This window comes from Pan paniscus, chromosome 16, assembly GCF_029289425.2.
Source record: "Pan paniscus chromosome 16, NHGRI_mPanPan1-v2.0_pri, whole genome shotgun sequence".
Lineage (NCBI taxonomy): Eukaryota > Metazoa > Chordata > Mammalia > Primates > Hominidae > Pan > Pan paniscus.
Window position 1 is genome coordinate 83,812,750 of NC_073265.2, and position 22,022 is coordinate 83,834,771.

Consider the following 22,022-nt stretch of genomic DNA (forward strand, 5'->3'; position numbering starts at 1 on the left):
TAAAAGTGATCCAGTGGGGCGGTGGTGTGTCGTTATATGTGTGTGCACTGGTGAGGCAGTGGGAGGAGGCTGTGGGTGGGTACACCAGGCAGAAGAAGGCTGTGGGTGGGTGCACACCGGCAGAGGTCTTTCTGCAAAAGTACTCTGACAGGTAGGTGGGGTCTGCTGTTGAAAAACCTATGGCAGTGGCTTCTTGTAAATGCTTTGGCTGGGCAGCTGAGGCTGTGCTCTAAGTTGTATGGCCAGGCAGGGACCCTGGCAGAGGCCAGCAGACAGGTGGAACACTCAGATCAGATTGTTCCTGTCCCATAGCAAGACATCCTTGCTCTGTCAAGGTCCAACAGCTAACAAAGGCTAATGCTGCCTAGAGGAGTATGCCAAGCCTTGGGGGGTGGGCTTTCATGGCCATGCTCCATGGCAGATAGTCCCATGCCAACCCCCCTTGGCTTTGCACAGGCTGGAGTTCTGTCTCTGCTAATTCTCTGGGAAGATCTCCCTGCCACCTTAAATATCTGGGGGGGTTGTGGGATATCCTGCAGCTGGGATCTCAAAGGTCTATGGTGAAAGTGGACCACTCCATGCCTACTTCATTCACCCCTTTCCTAGGAGCTGCTTGGGGCCAGGAATGAGTCTTACTGCTTGGCAACCCCATGTAGAGTTCCCAGCTTCTTACCTTTCAGCCCGGGGTCTACATCCTCCCTCTGTCCCCTCTCAATACCTTCTTTCTGAAGATCTGTTCAGAATGTGCCAGTCTAATTGATAGTCTTGTCTCTCTTAGTGGCAGAAGCTATTCCTGGCTGCATTTAGTCAGCCATCTTGGCTGGTCCCCACCTTGAGTATTTTAAAACCATATGCATCACACATATTCCAACCCCAAAACACAATACATTAAAAAATTGATACACTGAACTCACAAAATTTTCTTTTTAAATGACTCTTGGCACCATATAAAGTTTTTTAAAAAGCTACTTATTAGATCCCCTTTCATCATTTCAGATTGGCAAATATATAGTCTTGCAATTATAGGTGCAGGCAAGGATGTTGCACAATGGGAACTCATTAACTGCATCAGGAATATAAATTAATATACCTACTTTGGAGAATAGTTTGACAATACCTAGCTAGTCAAGTTTAAAATATATGCAACCTACAAACCAATAATTCTACTCTGAGGTATGGTGTTTCTCAATGGGACCTTATTGGTAATTTGGACAGGATAAGTCTCTCTTGTGGAATATTTTGTATATCCCTAATTTGCACACACTATGAGTTATGTTCCCTACCATGGCCATTATAACAACCAAATATTCTTCACCCATTACTAATCACTTCTAACTGGAAGTTTATACTTGGCTGAAAAACTGAGAGAGAAACTGACATGTACATCAGAAGACAAGTCTAAGTATCTTCTTTAAATCCTTTTGTAGTGGTATAATAGAGTTAAGCATCTTAAGTAACCATCTGTGGAACATTAATCAATATATTATAGGTCTTTCCATAATGCAATCCTATACAACTCTTAAAATGTCTTTAATGAAGCTACATTTATCATTGTGGGTAAAATTCGTGAAGGTAATGCTGATTGAAAAGCATGTAGTCATGTACGACTTATGTAAAGTTTATTAAAAATATGTTTATATATCCCTAAATAATATATAATAGAATATGTGGATGCAATAAATTCAATTTTAGGACAGTGGTTTCGTCTGCTAGGGAATGGTGGGGAAGTCTTCACAGAGATGTTCATAGGCAGTGTGATTGCACAGAAGTGCATATGAGAATGCATAGCCAATGCTAAGAATCTTTGGAGCTTATTGGCCCAGGGATCTGAAAATGATTATGGGCTGAGGTATATGAAAAATAGCAGGGTTAGAACACTAAAAGGCCTTTACAACTATTTAGAATAAAAAAAGTTTTTAAAAAGATTAGGTAAGATCTCAGTTAAGGCAGGTAGTATAGTGTTGAAGCCCACTTTGTATTTTTGTTGAAATTTTAAAATTTTGATTAATATTTCAGGGTTCAGGTCTCTAAGACCACTCTCAGCTTTGGTAATCCTCTAGGAGAACTCAACCTTTCCTCATACAGCTATGATTTACCCCAGGAATAGGAGGGAAAAAATAATAGTGACAAAGAGAAAAGTAGATGAGGAAATCTGGAAGAACCCAGGCATAAACTTCCAAGAGTTCTCTCTCTGTGGAGTCACACAGGACATGTTTAATTCCTGCATCAGTGAGTTTGACAACATGTGTGAAATGTTTTCCACCAGGAAAGTTCCTTAGGGAGCTTTTTATTTGGAGCTGGTCACAAAGGCACCTCTGCCTAACATGTGCTCAAATTCTAGACTCTCAGAAGGAAGGCAGATAATTAGCATAAACCAAGTTGTTTGCACACAGTTTGTGCATAGTGAGCCACTCTTATCACTTAGCGTGGTGGGGAATCTCCCAAAATCCAAGTTACTGATGCCAGGTAAGGGCCAACCTTGCAGGCAGACCTTTAAAAACATAGCAACCTCAGGCTAGCTAATTATGCTTTGCTTCACAATTTATTGTTTTTGTTGAATGGTACATTAACTTCGTCAGGGTTCACTTAAAAGTCACTTACACATTTTATTGAATTCATTCTCGTCATTTCAGGGCAAGATAGTAACTGTAAATATCTCATCAGAGATTGGAATTAAAGTGGATGTGTAAGTGTCTGAATGTTTCAGAAACCCTAGCTCCTTCCTCCCTTTCCTTTTCTCCAAACTTCTCCAAGCACACTATATGAATTTGGAATGATTGAAAAAGAGGTAAGCAGTTCTAGGGTCTTTTCAAATGACTGAGATTTCTAGGGGTCATACCCTGTCCCACTTCTAGTCATTAACCAGAGGAGATAGGATCTTACTTCTCTATTAATACATTATGTTTCCTTCCAAGAACATGGATGGTGGGGCTGAAAATTTCATCCGGTTCTTTTAGTTGATCTTAATTTTGAAGGGGTTTCTGTCCACGTGGTATAATTTTAAATAGTATGTCTAGTATATGAAATGATTCTCCACCTGTAATTAGATTACACATTTAGTAAAAAGTTGAAATGGTAGATAGGGAATCTGTGTTTTGGAAGAAAAGAGCCAAATTTATCTTAAAAGCAGGGAAATGGTTTGTTTATCCTCTGGAAATGATCTAGAGAAAGCTTTTTATGAAGGATAATCTCCTTTAGAAAAGAGGAGAGATTTGTTTTTGCCGCAAGCATAATTAAATGCACTAAGGTATATAAATTCTTTTCCCAGTTCTATTAACGTGCAGAATAATCTGTCTATATAATTACATTTGCCTTTATCTTTATCATAAGGTAGGCATACACCATCAGATTTTTTACTATTATTGACCCTATTTTTATTATTCTTTTTCCCTCATGTTAAAATGACGTGATATGAAATTTCCTTTCTACTGGTAAGAAAAACAAATCTTGATGGTTAATTAAAAAGATATCCAGTAATGACACATTCTGACTAGTGACTGCTTGCTAGTCTGTTATTTGGATTGATACTAGATTGTGAAAGCCAGACCTTTTTGTCACATTTATATTAAAAAAGAAGTTTGAGAAACAATCCGAGTCAGTGTTACTGAATAGCTCTAAAATGTTCTGTAAAATTATGCTGTTCCATTCTGAGAACCTCTTTCCTACCTTGAGGTTCTTATTCAGGTAACATTGCAGTATGAGCTCAATCAGAGATTTGGGGGCTGGTATTAAAAAGGTTTGTTTTCTTTCTCTGCTTGGCCAGTTGCTAGAGGCCAGCTGGGGAAGATGTCTGGCTTAAAACCATAATAAATGAAGCTTCCATTAGGCTCCTCGGCTTGGGGCCATTTCCTGTAAAGACCTTGCTCTGCCGTTAGTGGTTTGGAGAGGGAAAATGCATATTTTTGTTCAATAAATGAAAGCTGAAGATTACCAGGTAGGGTAGCATAGGTATCATGTTTTGTGAAGAGATCCTGCTCTTCAAGGGTTACATTTTAGCTTGTAGCCTTTTGAGTGTTTATGACAATAATCTATGAACTTGAGTCATGGTAGAAAATGGAACAAATATGTTTATTTTTAAATATCCTTCGAGAGGAAGCAAACAATATAATATTCAGATAGTTGAATTTGTCTCAGCAGCCTTTCCAAACGTGACTCTTAGATTTATTATTTCTTTAAGTTTTGCTTTGTCTGGAAAATACATTGTTCATTGGAGAAGTAACATTTTCAGGCACAAAAGAGACCAAGCGTACATTACCTTTACGTACTTTAAGAACACTTTTTTTTTTTCTGGACACATCTTTTTATGTTTATATGTTTGTAATTCTTTATACATGGTTGTTTATTCTGTTGTTTTATTCTGTATTTTATGCTGTTGTTGCTTATTCTGGAAAATATATTGTTCTGGGAAATACACTGTTTATTGGAGAAGTGACATTTTCAGTTACAAAAGAGTCCAAGGGTGTATTAGCTTTACACACCTTAAGGATCCTTATTTTCTCTGGGCATATCTTTTTGTGTTTATATGTTTATAATTTTCTGCACGTGGTTGTGTACTACTCACATACTCGGAGAAACTTTGGTCAGCGTGCTTTGCAAAACTTAAATGAGTTCCGGTTCTGAATAAGTTAGAATAAAAACACTTAAACGTTTTTCTTCCACTGAACACAAATATGAAATATATGGTAAAGCTAGTTGAAGTCTCAGAAAAGTAAAGCTACAGCTTCGACAAACAGGAAAGCCATTCTCCTCATTCATCAGATTGGCTCCTGCAGTTTCCCAGTGCCAACTACTTACTGTCTCTATCCATAGATCCCCTGGAGCTGGGTCATGACAAAACTGGACCATTTATCCAGCGTGAATTTAATGCAGTCCCAGATCCAGATGTTAGCAGTGGATCTCAGAAGGAAAGAGAAAGAGATGACCTCTAGCTGTGGCCCAAGGAGAAAAGGGAAGTCCTGAAGCTAAGAGGGAGGGGGAAATCCCCTACCTTGTGTGCCTCCTTTATCTCACTTTTGTCATGCCCCGGCTCCCCAACAGTCTTGTGGTGGAGGCAGTGGCAGCAAAAGCAGCTGGTGGTAGGAAACTGCAGAAGCAAAAATAATGGGTTAGGGAGGGGCATGTGCTTTCTCTTCGGTAAAATAGAGCTATTTGGTAGCTCTTAGTGGTGCCAATTGGGTTTTTTAATTTGTTTTGTTTTTTAAATCTCTCTGTGTCTTCCCCACAACCCTGGTATGATCATAGATGTAGGTTGCTCTCGATTGTTGAATGAAAAAGGGTGAGTTCTAGGATGCCAGAAAGTATCACAGGAGACAGCTGAGAAGGAAGGGCTTGGGAAATGATCAAATACATTGTGGTCTCATGGACTCATCCATAGCCTGAACATACGTGGATCTGATCCTTATTAGCGTACCAATGACTTTGAGAATGGAGTTAATGGGTAGAACTCCACTCAAGTCCCAGACTGACCTTACATCCTATACAAGCAGGGCATATCTAAATGAACCTGCATAGCTATTGAAAACTAAACTGGTAATTGGAACCGTAGCCAACAGAAGGTGGGCTGAAATTTATGGCTAGAAGCTAACCAGATCAAGTGCTTCCTAAAACAATGATATCAGCATCTTTGTAGACTTAAGTAAAGCAGAGAGTTTTATAACATTCAAAATGTCCAAGGTGTAATTTATATTGGTTTATGAAGAAATGTAAAAATGTTAACTCACATGGGAAAAGGCAATTAACAGATGAAAATGAAAATATGACTTTAAAGAAGCTATTGTAGAATGCTCAAATGAATAATCATGAGTCTTGAAATAAAAGTTAAGATAGAAACTGTAAGCAAGGAAAGATGTGAAGTGGCACCAATGGAAACCAGAACTGAAAAATACAACAGCTGCCTGCCCCACCCATTCTCCACCCATAAAAAACAAACCTCACTGTATGGATTCAATAGCAGACTGGGGATGACAGAGGAAAGAGTCAGTAAAACTGAAGATAAATCAATAAAGGTTATCCAATCTGAAGAAAGAAAAAGAAGATTGAAAAATAATAGAGTCTCCTGGATTATGAACAATCACAAAAGGCATAATATTTGTATCACTGGAGTGCCAGAAGGAAAGGAGAAAGTGAGTAAGCCTCAACAAGTATACAAAGAAATGATGGCTGAAACATTGATAGATTCAAGAAGCTAAGCTAACCCCAAATAGGATGAATCCAAATAAACACACACCCAGGCACATCATAAACTGCTAAAAACTTAAAAAAATATCGAAGTCAGTCAGAGCAATGATAACTGATATATGGAAGAACAATGATTCAAATGGCTGAGATTTCTCATCAGAAATCATGGAGGCCAGGAGAAAATGGCACATCCGTTTTTCAAGTGTTGAAAGAAAAAAAGTATAGAATTCAATATCTAGCTAAAATATCCTTCAGAAATGAAGGTGAAAAATATATTCTCAGATTGGGAAAAACTGAGAGAATTTGGAGGCAGCAGACCTGCCACAAAATAACAAGAAGGCCTTCTTAAGCAGATGAGAAATGGTACAAGAAGGAAATATGGAATATCAAAATCAAGGAAATGCAAGTGAAAAATACAATAGCCTTTCTATTTTAATTGAATAGACTATCTTAAAATTTAATAGACCATTTATTTTCTCTTGAAATTAAGTATGGCTTATGGTTGAAATCAAAAGTTAAACATGGTCGGATACAAATGTTCACTGTATTTAGATGTAATATATAAGACAACTTATGTATTATTATATTATGGGAGAAGAGACCTATACGCTGGTATGGTAGACAGGATAATCTCCCTTCCCTAACCCCAGATACCCACATCCTTATCCCAGGATCCTGTGAATATGTCACATTATGTGGCACAAAGGACTTGTAGATGGGATCTAACAGACTTTAAGATAGAATAACCTTTGTTTTCCTGGTGGGCCCAATCAAGTAACATGAGCCCTTAAAAGTGGAAGAGGAAAACAAAATAGTGGGATGCATCAATGAGAGAGACTTAACTCACCGTTTCTGGCTTTGAAGATGGAGAAAGGGGTCAGGGAATGTGGGCGGCCTCTAAAAGCTAAGATCAGTCCTTAGCTGACTGATCAGCTAAACATGGCTGTTGATGAAAATTTAAAAAAATGGAATTTTGCTGAGGCTGAGAAAGATAAAGAAATGGATTCTCAACTAGAGCCTCCAAAAAAAAAAAAAAAATGCATTCTTGTCAGCGCTTTGATTTCAGCCTGACAAGACCCATCTCAGACTTTCTCAGAACTGAAAAGTAATAAATTTATCTTTTTAAGCCACTAATTTTTTAGTTATTTGTTATGGGAGCAATACAAAACAAATGCAGGTGATCTGGTTTCTCTGTTCCAATTGAAGTGGTAAAATATTAATTCTAAATAAAATGTGGAAAGTTAACTATACATACCGTAACCCCTAGAATAATCACTGAAAGTTTATACAGAGATACAGTCAAAATCATAATTGATAAATTAAAATGGAACACTATAACCTCAACAAATGAAGAAGGGCGGGAACAGAAAAAATGAAAAACAGAACAAGAAGGAAATGATAAAATGGCAGACCTAAATCCAGACCTATCAAGTACTCTGTTAAATATAAATGGTCTAAACAAACCAACTAAAAGCTAGAGATTGTCAGACTGGATTTAAAAAAATGTCCTAGCTATGGGCTTTCCATAAGAAACTCACTTCAAATATATTGTTATTGTAAGCTGAAAAGCAGAAAGGATGGAGGGAAATAAAACCCACACAAACACAAACCAAAAGTAAATTAGCATGGCTATGTTAAAATCAAACAAGATAGGCTTCAGAGCTAGAAAGTCATCAGGGATAAAGACAGACATTACATATTGATTGAAGGGTTAGTTCGGGAAGAAGCTATAACAATCATAAATGTGTGTGCAATAACAGAGCTTCAAAATACAGAAGCAAAAACTGATGTAACTGAAAGGAGAAGTAGAGAAATTCACAACTATAGTTGAAAAATTACTCCTGTCTCAGTAATAGAAGATCAGCAAGGACATAGAAGAACTGAACTATCAACCAACTGAATCTAATGGACATTTATACAATACTCCACTCAACCATAGTAGCATATACAGTCTTTTCAAATGCATATGGGACATTTACCAAGACAGACCACATTGGGGGTCATAAGTCAAACCTTAACAAATTTAAAAGAAAGTCATAAAGAGAATGACTTCTGGTCATAACTGAGTTAAACTGGAAATTAATAAAAAGATAGATAGAAAAATCTTCAGATACTTAGAAATTACCAATATACTTTTGAATAAACCATGACCTAAAGAGAAAGTTTCAAGAAAAATAAAAAATAATGAAAGTGAGGCCGGGTGTGGTGGCTCACACCTGTAATCCCAGTGCTTCGGGAGGCCGAGGTGGGTGGATCACTTGAGGTCAGGAGTTCAAGACCAGCCTGACCAACATGATGAAACCCTGTCTCTGCTAAAAATACAAAATTGCCGACTGTGGTGGCATATGCCTGTAATCCCAGCTATCTGGGAGGCTGCGGCAGGAGAATTGCTTGAACCGGGGAGGTGGAGGTTGCAGTGAGCTGAGATCATGCCACTGCACTCCAGCCTGGGCTACAAGAGCGAAACTCTGTCTCAAAAAAGAAAAAAAAAAAGTGAAAATAAAACATAATTTTACATAATACATGACCCAAAGAGGAAGTTTCAAGATAAATTAGAAAATATTTTAAACAGGAAAAAAATGAAAATGACATTTCACATCTTGTGGCATGCAGCTAATATGTAGCCTTAAACCTTATTTTTAAAATGAAGAAAATGCTCAAAGCCATAATCTAGGCCAGTGGTTGGCAAACTTTCTCTCTGTATGTTTGGACAGTAAATATTTTAGGCTTTCTGGGCCATATGGTATCTGCCACAACTATTAAACTCTACCATTGTGCAAAAGCAGTCATCGCCAATAGGTAAACACATTAGTGTGGCAACATTCAATAAAACTTTATGTATAAAAACAGGTAGTTGTATTGATTTGGCCTGTAGATTACCACCCTCTGATTTAGCCACCACCTTAAGAAAATAAAAAAAGTAAGACCAAATTAAACCTAAAGCAAGAAGAGAGAAATAAATCATAAAGACAAGAGTAGAAATGTATGATATTGAAATAGTAAAACAATGAAAATTAAAAACCCAAATCTGGTTCTTTGAAAAATAATCCATAAAATTGATAAACCTCTAGCACTATACTTACTGGAGAAAGATTGGATGCTTTCTAAGACTGAGGGGGGAAAAAAAAGAATATGCATTCTCACTAATACTATTCACTATCTTATTTGAAGTCTTAGTCCAATAAGGCAAGAAAAAGAAAAGGCATAGCATATGGAGAGGAAGAAATAAAAATACCCAACATGATTTTCTATGAAGAAGACCTAAAGGAATATAATAAAAGCAATACGTAAATTTAGGAAGTTACAGGATACAAAGCCAATATAAAAAAATTCAGTTGTATATGTTTATGCTGAAAATACACAATTGGAAACAAAAATGAAAAGCCATTTACAATAGCTTCAACAAAAATGAAATACAAATCAACCTAATAAAACATGTACTGGGTATGTGTGCTAAAACCAGAGAATGCTGATGAAAGAAACGAAGGAAGACCTAAATAAATGGAGAGACCTGCCATGTGCTTGTATTGGAGACTAAACATAGTAAATATGTCAGCACTCTCCAAACTGCTCTATTTATTGAAAACAATACCAATCAAAATGTTGCAGTATCTTTTTTATAGAGAGTAACTCATTCTAAAATTTATATAGAAATACAAAAATCTGGAATAGCTAAACAAATTTGGAGAGGTCACACTACCCAATTATAAGACTATCATGCTTCAGCAATCAAAATGGTATTGGAATAGTTACATAGATCAATGGAAATGAATAATGAGTCAAGGTTATATACCTACACAGATGTAGCATAGATTTTTGATGAAAGTACAAAAGCAATTCAGTGGAGGTATTACAGTCTTTTAAAACAATGACATTGGAAAAAATTATTCACATGTAAAAAATGAACCTTAAACTAAATATAACACTATACAAAAGTTAAATAAATTATAAATCTAAATATAAAACGTAAAACTATATTACTATTAGAAAACATGGGAGAAAACCTTTGTTAATTGGGATTAGACAAGGAGTTCTTACACATGACACCAAAAGTATATAACATAAAATTTTTAAAAATGGCTGTTAGACTATATCAAAATTAAAAACTTTTACTGTGCAAAAGACACTACTAAGAATGAGAAGACAAGCTACAAAGTAGGGGAAATATTTGTGAACTCTGTGTTCAACAAAGGACTAATACCCAAAATATTTAAAGAACTCTCATAACTCAACAATAAGAAAACCCAATTTCTAAAAATTGTGTAAAAGTCTTGAATAGACAGCTTATCAAAGTAGATGAAAAGACAGGAAGTGCATAGAAAGGTTTTCAACATCACACGTTATTAGGAAAATGAAAATTAAAAACCCAGATGTTGATAATACTGGGTTTTTCAGTATTATCAACTGAAAGGGCTTGGCCCCAGAGGGCCGGCCTTACTCCAGGCCACGGTCTTCCTACACCTCGGTGCCCAGCAGTCTGTCCACTGCAGGGATCTTTCCCAAGAGCAGCAGTAGCTCATACACATACCTATTAGAATGGCTATGCACATACCTATTAGAATGGCTAAAATTAAAAGTCCTGATAGTACTAAGTCCTCAGTAGGATATAGACAACTGGAATTCTCATAATTGTTGGCGGGAATGCAAATTGGTCTGTTAAAGTCTGGCAAAGAGTTATCAGGTTCTTTATAAAGTTAAACATTCACTTATCATATGACCCAGCAATCTCACTCTTTGGCATTTATCCCAGAGAAATGAGAACATATATTCGTACACAAAAAACCTGTACACAAATGATTATAGCAACTTTATTTGTAAGAATTCCAAATTGGAAACAACCCAAATGTCCTTCAAGGGGTAAATAGATTAATTGTGGTACATCCACACAATGGACTGCAACAAAAAGTTCAACTACTGACATGTGCAGCAACTGGATGAATCTCAAAGGTAACGTGCTGAGTGAAAGAAGCCTGTCTCTGAAAGTTATATACTGCGTGATTCCGTTTAGAAAACATTCCCCGAAAGACAAAATGATAGTGATAGAGAATAGAACGGTGGTTTGCAGAGGAAGGAAGTGGGGGCCTGGGAGCGCGTGATCCTTTGGGGATAGACCCCTCTGTGTCCCGATTGTGATGGTGTAAACACAAATCTGTAAATGTGTTAACATTATAGAACTGTGCACCAAAAGTGAGAAAAAAGCCAATTTTGTTTTAGAATGATTTCAAAAATAAAGTTGAAAAAGTCATCTCTTAACAAAACAAAGATGGTGAAACTGTTGCTTCCAGCGTCCAGGGGTTAGGTATATCCCTGCTTTCTACTTGAATTTCTCTTGACTATATTATAATGTACCAGTAATACGTGCATTCCTACCAGCTTCACCCCCTCAAATAAAGGAGAGAAACTCTCTCCTGGCACAGGACAGTGTAGTGCATGGAGAAGATAAACATTTTTCCACTTAGACACATTCTTTAGAGATGCAACTTTGTTTACACCAACTCCTTTTCTCATTTTCTTGGAGATGTTTTTGGTTTGCTTAGATACACAGATTACAAACCTCTTCATTTCATAAGAGGCTGATTCCCATTCCCAGTCTCCCTTCAAAATAGGAGATTTCCCTCAAAGGGGAATGTAAGCCTCTCCCCTAGGATTCCTAAGCTTTGATCTGCACGGTAACACCAGGGAGATTTGTTGGAAGGCAGATTCTTGGGACTCACGTTCATTTCCTGTGGTGGAGCCCAGGACTGTCTACTTTTATTTATATTTATTTATTTTGAAACTTTTTTCTCTTTATTTTTCTTTTCTTTTCCTTTTTTTTTTTTTTTTTTTTTCTGAGACAGTCTTACTCCATCACCCAGGCTGGAGTGCAGTGGCGCAATCTCAGCTCACTGCAACCTCCGCCTCCTCGGTTCAAGCAATTCTTGTGCCTCAGCCTGTCAGTTCCTGGCATTACAGGTATGAGCCACCATACCTGGCTAATTATTTTTATTTTTAGTAGAGATGGGATTCTGCCATGTTGGCCAGGCTGGTCTCGAACTCCTGACCTCAAGCCATCCACCCGCCTTGGCCTCCCAAAGTGCTGGGATTACAGGTATGAGCCACCACACCTGGCCGGGTGTTTTTAAAGACACAATCTTGATGAGTATCTTTGGGGTGCTGTAGGGAACCTCTTTGAGAAATTCTATAGAGCCAGGAATTTAAACTTGTAATATATCTGTCTGTCTGTCTCCATCTCGATAGCTCTCATTACTTGTGTTGAAACACATATGGCTCCATCTAACTGTTTTAAGCGTTGTACAGTATCCCACTGTGTGAGCGCATCTGAAGCTGCTCCCACAGAAACCACAGTGCTGCTTCTCTGGGCTATGTTCAGGTATACTTTATTTCACACATGTGCTGAGTCTTCAGCAGCAGCCACTGCATGACATATGGGTCATTGCCAAACTTCAATCTCATTGTTTTTGCTGAGAAGGTACTGGCCACCTTCTCCATTTTTACGTTTTCCATATATATTACTTTCTTTACAACAGGCTTTTCAGTTATTTAAATATTTTCTTTTTCTTTCAGCTTTAGATTTTTAGTTCATCAAAATGCTTCTTCTGTCAAAAATTCTATCTGTACAAAAAAATAGCCGGGCATGGTGGCGTGTGTCTGTAGTCCCAGCTATTTGGGAGGCTGAACTGGGAGGGTCGCTTGAGCCCAGGAGTTCGAGGCCGCAGTGAGCTGTGATCGTGCCATTGCACTCCAGCCTGGGCAACTGGAGTGAGACCCTGACTCAAAAAAAAAAAAAAAAAAAAAATTCTGTCTGGTTGTAATTAGTGTGGAATTTGTATAAATTCTTTTTCTCAGATGTCTCCATTGCATTGTTTTAATTTCCACATACATGATAAATTTTTTCAAGACTGCTCTGTGTCCTGAGTTTCTCATAGTACCTGTCACATTGTGGGTCCGCTGGTTGTATTAGCTGGTTTGACACTTCCCATTTCTTACAGATTCCTCCCGGGTCTCCATAGAGTGCTACCCTACTCTCCTTCATTAAACGCTAATTGAAGGAAAATAATTGCTATATGAAAATAGAAGCAATGCCTTTTATCGTATTTGCAAGTCAAGTTACGAGATGTGTATTGAATGTACTTGTGTATTGCTAACGTGAAATTCAAGTTTCTGTTTAGGATAACGTTTTTAAAAGCTGCAAAAAAGTTGTAAAATATTTTAAACATTTAAAGCCAAAATGACCCAATACAAAGTAATTGAAACAATTTTAAAAGTCGCTAACATTGTATTAAACATTTACTCCATACCTAGCACTGTTCTAGATACCAAAGCACTTTCTGTGTATGGGTCCATTCAGTCCTCACCGCAGCCTCCCGAGGTACTTACTGTTAAACTCATCTGTAACATGGGAATAACAATGAGACACAGAACTCTTACATAACTTGATTAAGATATCCAAACAAGAAATGATGAGAATAATGATAGAGACAGCTTTCTGTGTCTGAGCACTTTAAAGCATCAGACACTGTGCTTTCTACTTTGTGTCATCGTATCTGTAAACTAGGTAATCTCCTCCCCACTGGGTGGGTGAGGCAATGGAGGCTTAGTGAAGTGACTTGCACCTGGTCCTACCTCTAAGTAGAACAGAGTAAATCAGAATTGTAACCCATGGAGTCTGTTTTGAGAGGCCAAGCTCTTAATCTTTACATTGTCTGCAGAAGATACCAAGTTCATCCTGGGAGAAGCTCTTGTCATGCGCTGGTCATTAGGCAACGGCTATAGAGACAAAGTCCTGACTTTCAGCAGGCAAATGGCTGCACACACCGTGATCTCTGGCTCTCCGGACCGTTCTTCACAATGATAAACTGTCCTCTCCTTGAAGGAGCTGGGGTGGGGCACAACAGCCAGGGTCCTTGATTTTAGAAAATGTGATTTGTGGAAGCTCTTGGCCTCTTTTGGCCTCAGCCAAATGTGGCAAAATACAAACAGGCCAGGTCTCAGTGTCTGCCCATCCTGTTCTTTTTCAAACTGAAAGGATGTATTATGAGGCATGGGACACATAAAATAAGGGTTATTTCTGCAAATTTGATTTTGATTTGATCCCTGATGAGTTCAACCTGTTATATCCCAAATCACCACTTTCCTCCACAGCATTTACCCTACTCTGTAATTACGTATTTACTGTCTGTGTGAAGCATCCTTATCCCTCATAACCAACTGCTAGTGAGCCACACTTTCATTCACATTCTCAGGCTACATCTCAGAAGCTTGCTTTGTTTAAGGGCTTCATTATGGGAATTTTGTCATTTCTTCTGAATAAGAACAAAACTCACATTTTTATAAATGTTTTTTGCTCTAATCACCTGTATGTGAATATAAATTTGAAAGATACTAGATGGAATCCTAGTCGATAGGGCCATGTTTTTGTTCTTGAAAACGTACACTTAATTCTGGGAAGGAAGTTGACATGGTTAAAGCAGGGATCAGCAAGCCACAGTCTGCTGGGTTTGCAAAGTTTTATTACAACACAGCCACGTTCTTTCATTTAGGTATTGTGTCTGTCTCCTTTGATGTCGCGCAGCAGAGTTGAGTAGTAGCGACAGACACCATCTGGCCCACCAAGTCTAAAATATTTAATAACTGGCCCTGCACTGAGACTGTTTGTTGACCTCCGGTTTAGAGAAGTAGAAAGTCCCCACCCCTTGATCATACTGAAGAACAGCTGCTGTTGGTGTTCTCGTGAATGTCTTTAGCTCCGCTTCCTCTGGGAAGGAAATAAGAGTTATCTCTTCATGAAGCATTTTTTTTTTTGGTGCCAACCTTATCATCTCATTCTTCGTTTTAATGTTTCTACAATTGCTCTGATAAAATTATTTTAAAAAGTTCTTTAAAAATGCTTTTCCCAATATTTATACAAGTTACCAATCAAATGTTGCAGTCTTAATCATTTACTGGAAACTGTAAGATTTTTGAGTCGTGTTTCCCACTTTGATGTGCCTTACTGCCACCAAGAAGGTTCATGTTTTTTTTTGTTGTTGTTTTTTTCTGTTTTATAGGAGTCATTGCAGTTGTTTTCAGTAGAGGTGTACTTCTGAGAAGTGGCTTCTTGGGTCTTCATGCAGCCATGGATCTGGATAAACCATCTGTTTGGGGCTCATTAAAACAGCGGACCAGGCCATTGTTGATCAACTTGAGCAAGAAGAAGGTGAAAAAGAACCCAAGTAAGCCCCCAGATCTAAGGGCAAGGCATCACTTGGACCGCCGTCTCAGCCTCTCTGTGCCTGATCTCCTGGAGGCTGAGGCCTTGGCCCCAGAGGGCCGGCCTTACTCCGGGCCACAGTCTTCCTACACCTCGGTGCCCAGCAGTCTGTCCACTGCAGGGATCTTTCCCAAGAGCAGCAGTAGCTCCTTGAAACAGTCTGAAGAAGAATTGAATTGGAGCCAGGAAGAAGCCAGTCACCTCCATGTGGTGGAAACAGACTCAGAGGAGGCCTATGCCTCTCCTGCTGAGCAGAGACGGGTGTCCAGCAATGGCATCTTTGATCTTCAGAAAACTTCCCTTGGAGGGGATGCACCAGAAGAGCCAGAGGTGAGAATAGGGCTGGGCTCTCATTTTTTTTTTGTCTCTCTCTCTCTCTCTCTTTCCCTCTCTTTCTCCCTCTCTCCCCGTCTCCCTCTCTCTTCCCCCCTCCCCCTCCCTCTCTCTCCCCCTCCCCCCTCTTTCTCTCTCTCTCCCTCCGTCTCCCTCCCTCCGTCTCCCTCTCTCCCTCTCCCTCTCTCCCTCTCCCTCTCTCCTTCTCTCCCTCCCTTTCTCCCTCCCCCTCCCCCTTCCCCTTCCCCTCCCCTTGGAAAATTTGGTTAGGAGTTATTTTCGTGGTTAGCTCAGATGGGGAGAATGTTGTTTACAAGAATTTAAATTAATGCAGTATTGATTGCACCCAGTGTTCCCATTAGTTTTAGGGTTGACCTCTGTGTGTTTTAAAGCTATTACAAATAACTCTTCCAGAATACTTTAGGACATTAAAAGCCATATTGGATGAATTCTCTTTTATCTGTCTCCTGGCAAAGAAATTAAGTACCTAACTTTTCCTGGAATTTTTTTTTAAGTGTATGTTTGTGTCTCTCACTACACCATTGCCCAGTCATACCTGTAGAAAAACCATGCATATTATTACTCCTAAGAAGCATATGAATGTATGTCCCCCTTTGACTGCCTTAGGATTTGAACTTCCTTCTATTTTATACCTGTGTGTGCACTCACCTGTGAACAAGCATTCTTTTAAAAAGTTAACAAAACTTTAGTATTTCAATACAATTAATTAACCAAATATAATGATGACACAAATATTTTATTTCAAGGGTGAATATAATTTAAATTCAATCCCCAGGTTACCAAATCATGATTTAAGTGACTGATGTAATTAGTTGTCTTTAAAAAGTCTTTCATTACTGATACTGAAGTACGTTTCCATGTTGAAGTAAGGGGTTAATTTTTCTGTGTTCCAGGTTAGTGTTACAATTGCCTAGAAAACTGGTTGTTTAACTTGGATTTTTAGTTTCACTTTTAGAAACAAAACTCATTGCTTATTCCATGTATCAGGGTTTCACCAGGGAAGGGATCATGGATGTTTGGAGGATATCATGGCCATATTCATTAGCAAGCATTACTATGTTAAGACACCATTACCCATAAATGATTTTAACTATTTTTTTATTTGGCATTACATTTTATAAAACCCATTTTGTAAACCTTTTTTGACTTTTTAGTTATTTATGAATTTGAAATACATGTTTCTTTTAAACAAAATGCAAATGAAGTAGATTATTAAATCAGGTCAGTATAAGGAAGGTAACCTGTTGAATTATATAATAAAGTTAATCTTCTTCTTGTTTTTCCTGACCAGAAAATGAAAGTGGGCTTCTTGGCTTTGATATGCTAACATTTTCATACTCAGAAGGAATTTTTTTGAAGCGACTGCTGTTAAACCATTTAGAACTTTTATTGTCATGGCCGGGCACGGTGGCTCGTTCCTGTAATCCCAGTACTTTGGGAGACCGAGGTGGGTGGATCACGAGTTCAGGAGATTGAGACCATCCTAGCTAACATGGTGAAACCCCATCTCTACTAAAAATACAAAAAAATTAGCCGGGCGTGGTGGCGGGCACCTGTAGTCCCAGCTACTTGGGAGGCTGAGGCAGGAGAATGGCATGAACGCGGGAGGTAGAACCTGCAGTGAGCTAAGATCGCACGACTGCACTCCAGCCTGGGTGACAGAGTGAGACTCTGTCTCAAAAAAAAAAAAAAAAAGAACTTTTATTGTCTTTGTTGATTAAACAGAAATATTTGAATGCTACTCTAGGCCAGGCAGTGTGAAAGTTGCTATTGGAAATAGAGATGGGTAAGAAAGTGCCTCTGCCCTCCAACTGTGATTTTTTGGGAGATCTTACAAGCAGAGCATAAGAGGCTACTGGATATCAGAGCTGTTGTTGCAAAATGTTTCAGCCTGGTCTGGCAGCTCACTGGAAGGAGGGGATCAGTGTGTGGAAAATGAGGGCATGTTATCTGTGAAGCAGTGTCCAAGTTGGCACAGAGGATAGTGTGCTTGCCAGGTGAGGAAAGCTGGTGATCACAGGCCTGAAGTGTGGATGGGTGCTGTTGGGGGTGATGAGTGTTTTGCTCTACCTGGATTGGAGGCACTGGGAGCTTTGTGGTGTGATGTGTGTCTGGAAGGGTGTGGGCTGGTCCATGATAGTAGATGTGGGGTTGTTGGGTTGGCTATTTTATCTTCTCCAGGCTAAATGCAGAAAGCTTAGAATAGGCAGATTCCTTCCAGAATAGGTTATTCTGGATCATTTGGTTTTTCCCTTTTAACGCAACCATTTTTTTTAACCTTTTTTCTCAAAAATGAATCCTTTGTTCCTCTTTTTCTGACCTAGAAAGTACAAAACAAAGACCAAGACTGATTCTACCATTCAGCGTTGAGGTTCTCTCTACTTGAGTGCCGTTGCTTTGCTGGGTGGCATGCTTGCAGAGGACGGAGGGACGGGAGTGCGGCTGATCAGACCCCTAGGATCCCTTGCAGTCTAGTTCTGCCCACCCAGCTCCCTCCTCACCGGCTCCTCCCCTCAGTCCTGCCTGTTTGAGTTGGGCCTGTCCCACTACCCAGTCTGAGTTCCAAAACTGAAGAACCTGGAGTCTGATGTTTAAGGCCCTGTCCCACTACCAGTTTATCACATGGTACAGAAGAGGGGCTTCCTTACTTATCTTCTCCACTAGGCTGTGTTGATTTGGAGGATTGGCATGGCTGGGGAGACACCTTTGTCTTTGTTTTCTAAGCGTCTAGCTTCATGCCTTGCGCATAGCACATAACGTATGCTCAGCTGATATTTGTTTAATACAAAAACGATGATAGCAACCTGAATGATAGTGCATTCAGGTTACTTGGGTATTTGTGTTTTTCCTGTGAGTTTTCTTTAGTTTATGATTTAATTAAAATCATATGTGGTTTTTGAAAAAATACTCAATTTTATTTTATATGATAATTGAAATGAGAGGTTTAGGCAGGTGTAAACTTTTTGGCTGAAATTTGATATTGATTTTAACTCTGAATTTATCATTTCTGCTTTTTTTTTTTTTTTTAAACAAAGAGGGAATTCCTGCAGAATTCATGTCACCTGAGAGTTTGGGAATTGGTTCCTCTGTGTTTTAGATATGGCTTATCTGTTTCTTCCTAGTTAATAGCTGGTGGCTTTCTATACCTTGTGTGGAATGAGGAAGAAATGAAGAAGAAGGAAGGAGTTGGCATGTGGCAAGCCTGGTGTACAGCAAGGACAATCAGATTTTTGTCCAGTGTTCTCAGTTTAACTTACTTTGTTTTTAGCTTTCCAGAGGGGTCAGGCAAGCACTGAGCATCTGTGGCCTGAGGGATCCCTAGGGGTTTGCCTCTTCTGTTGTGTACCAACGCTGCTCTGGTGCCAGTTGAGATAAGTGGGGAGGTTACTCTGAGCAGGGTGGTCAGGAAAGGCTTGAAGAGAACTCCTTTTGAGAATTAGTAAGACTCAGATACGTAGAGAGTAAGCCTGTGGCAGTGGGACAGGACCCCAAATATCAGCAATGCCTGAATTCTGCAGTCACCTCCAGGCCCACCAGCATCAGCAAAGAAAGTGAAATGTTAGTCTACTGTTACGGGGAAATGGAATGATGGGGCAAAAGAGGAAAGTAAGGATGAGGGGCAAGGAAGAAGGAATGTGAAAAACAGGACAGGCAGAGCCTAAAATATTGCAAATGCCAAATCCGGCTGTAAAACCAAAAGGTGAGAACATACGCTTAGAAGAAAGGATACATCCGTGGAAGAGGATTTAGCCAGACTCTCTCTTGAGCTCCGGATCCACACCCTACTGGATGTCTCATAGGAACCTGGTTTCGACTTGTTTTGACAGAATTCAGTCTCCCTGAACAACCACCTCAAACATAGACCATGATTTATTGGCAATATCACCATTATTCACCTAGCTGTTCAAGCCAAACACCTGTGAATAATGGTAGTCTCTTACTTTCCCTGCTTTTCATGTTTGTGGGGTCTTTTGTCATCTCACATGTTTCCTTCTCTCTTACCTATCATATTAGTCCATTTTCATGCTACTGATAGACATAATGAGACTGGGCAAATTACAAAAGAAAGAGGTTTCATATGGACGACTTACAGTTCCACATGGCTGGGGAGGCCTCACAATCATGGCAGAAGGCAAGGAGGAGCAAGTCATGTCTTACATGGATGGCAGCCAGCAAAGGGAGAGAGCATGGACAAGGAAACTCCCTGTATTAGGGTTCTCTAGAGGGGCAGTACTAATGGAATATATATATATATATATACACACACACACACACACATACTATATATATATATAGTTCTGTCTAGAGGGACAGAACTAATGGAATATATATATATATATATATATATGTTTATTAAATATTATCTCACATGATCACATGGTCCCACAGTAGGCCATCTACAGGCTGAGGAGCAAGCAGTCCAGGTTCCAAAACTGAAGAATTTGGATTCGGATGTTTGAGGGCAGGAAGCATCCAGCACAGGAGAAAGGTGTAGGCTGGGAGGCTAGGCCAGTCTGTTTTCACATTTTTCTGCCTGCTTATATTCTAGCCGCACTGGCAGCTGATTAGATGATGCCCACCCAGATTAAGGGTGGGTCTGCCTTTCCCAGCCCACTGACTCAAACGTTAATCTCTTTTAGCAACACCCTCACAGACACACCCAGGATCAATATTTTATATCCTTCAGTCTAATCGAGTTGACACTCAGCATTAACTATCACACTCCCCGTCATAAAACCATCAGATCTCATGAGACCCATTCACTATCACGAGAACAGCATGGGAAAGAGTCGCCCCATGGTTCAGTCATCTCCCATGGGTCCCTCCTACAACATGTGGGAATTATGGGAGCTACAAGATGAGATTTGGGTGGGGACACGGAGCAAACTTACTTCATATTCATTCTGTTCTACTGAAATCCTTCCCATACTTCAAGGCCTAGTGGAAACCTTCCTTCTCTGTGGTGCTTTTTCCAACTCTTCGGTGAGTATAATCAGCCTGCCTTCATTTTCATAGCATGTCACTTTTACTCTGACTGAGCACTAACCTCAATCTGTTCTGTGGAGAAATCTGTAGAGAGAAGAAGGGATTACAACAGGAAGAGGAGGTAGAAAGGGGAAGACAAATTGGTCCTGGGCAAGGGCATCACTGAGTAAGTTCTTGAGAAAGTCAGCGTGCTCTAAGACATGTACTAACTGTCCAGTAGTCATCTAGCTCAGAGGACTGACTCATGATAACCAGATGGTCACGAGTCTGAGCTACAAATGACAATCACAACTAATTTGCCATGAGAATTAAATACTTTGAAGACTCTAGGCCAGATGTGGTGGCTCATGCCTGTAATCCCAGCACTTTGGGAGGCTAACATGGGTGGATCACTTGAGGTCAGAAGGTCAAGACCAGCCTTGCCAACGTGGTAAAATCCTGTCTCTACTAAAAATATAAAAATTAGCTAGGCATGGTGGCACATGCCTGTGGTCCCAGCTACTGAGGAGGCTGAGGCGTGAGAATCGCTTGAACCCAGGAGGCAGAGGTTGCAGTGGGCTGTGATTGTGCCCATGCAGTCCAGCAAGGGTGACAGGGCAAGATGCCATCTCAAAAAAAATAATAAAAATTAAAGACTCTAATGTTCTTTGGATGTAAACAGCTCATTCTTCATTTTTGTCAAATCACACAGAAAGTCAAATCATAATCAATGTCTACTTCATTAACCTGTGAGGAGAAATTATTATCTCAGGGCCTGGCAACACTTGAAATGCATTTCCTCCCCACAGTCAGCCTTTAGGAGAAGTCACATAAGAATCGGGAAAATTGGTGCAGGGATTGGCACACTGCAGGGAGAATGCATGGGCTCCATGCTGAATGGCATTTCATACACCATCCATCTCACAATGGGTACTGAGCCACAAATTAGAACTTGACATACTCACACTTTGTCTGCTAGGGCCACCTTTATCCATCTCTGTGAGTCCACTTAGTCCAGGAAGCCTGGATTTTAAAGTCCCTCCTTCTGAACAAGTCCAAACTTTTATTGAGGCTTCCTGGCATGACCTCTCCCTTTTTCTGATTGACACATTATTTCATTAATTGTATGTTATCACTTCATTAATTGTAAGGCTGATATCTTATCATGGTGGCCTGGCATCCATATTGTGTCCTTTAGGTGACTTTGTATGTCTGGGTGCTGACGGATAAAGAGTCATTGCTTGGATTGAATTGTGTCCCCCAGACCAAGTTCTTA

General features: G+C 39.5%; 1 protein-coding gene across 4 annotated transcripts in view; it reads left to right on the plus strand.

Annotated features, from left to right (window-relative positions):
* Nucleotides 1–22,022, plus strand: part of MCTP2 (multiple C2 and transmembrane domain containing 2) — a 258,566-nt gene that overhangs the window by 50,770 nt on the left and 185,774 nt on the right. For 2 of the 4 annotated variants that reach the window (XM_034939475.4, XM_057299844.2), the window contains exon 2: nt 15,225–15,757. In XM_034939475.4, the coding sequence (XP_034795366.2) occupies nt 15,293–15,757 (465 nt within the window). In that variant the 5' untranslated portion in view covers nt 15,225–15,292. Of the gene's footprint in view, nt 1–14,626; nt 15,758–22,022 lie in introns of those variants that run through there. The other 2 variants (XM_034939474.3, XM_055098233.2) reach the window with 1 other exon arrangement.